This window comes from Corvus brachyrhynchos, unplaced genomic scaffold, assembly GCF_000691975.1.
Source record: "Corvus brachyrhynchos isolate BGI_N302 unplaced genomic scaffold, ASM69197v1 scaffold365, whole genome shotgun sequence".
Classification (NCBI taxonomy): domain Eukaryota; kingdom Metazoa; phylum Chordata; class Aves; order Passeriformes; family Corvidae; genus Corvus; species Corvus brachyrhynchos.
Window position 1 is genome coordinate 603,502 of NW_008239544.1, and position 407 is coordinate 603,908.

The 407-nt window shown below is 58.7% G+C and overlaps 1 protein-coding gene across 1 annotated transcript in view; it reads left to right on the forward strand.

The window, feature by feature from the left end:
• The window catches only part of ZNF469 (zinc finger protein 469), a gene marked incomplete at its 5' end in the record, with an annotated part of 14,322 nt that overhangs the window by 8,363 nt on the left and 5,552 nt on the right, over positions 1 to 407 (forward strand). Inside the window, 1 exon segment of the mRNA XM_017741325.1 lies at positions 5 to 403. Within this exon segment, the coding sequence (XP_017596814.1) occupies positions 5 to 403 (399 nt within the window).

The window sequence follows — 407 nt, forward strand, 5'->3', positions numbered from 1 at the left end:
GAAGGAGCCCAATGGTCCCTGTGGGCTGGAGAAGAACACCAGTCCTGCTGTCCTCAGCTCCAGCCTGCCCGGGATCGTGGAGGGCTTGCATGAGCCAGGGGGTTGCATCTCCACAGAGAAGCAAAACAGGACCAGCACAGCCCAGCACTCCCAAAAAGCCGAAGGGTCCCCTTGTGCGGCCGAGCTTGCGGAAGACCTGGGCAGCAGGATGGTGTCTCTAAAGGAGATGGTCAGCAAGGAGACAGCCACGGGCATGGTCACCTACCCTGGGGAAGTGGAAGATCCAGATGGAGTGGAAGACACACAGGCTCGCAAAAAATGGATTAGTGGGTTTGTGAAGCAAGTAGCGAAGGGATGGGGCAAGGTGGGCACAGAGGACACAGATGCTGGGACAGGGGACAGTCCTG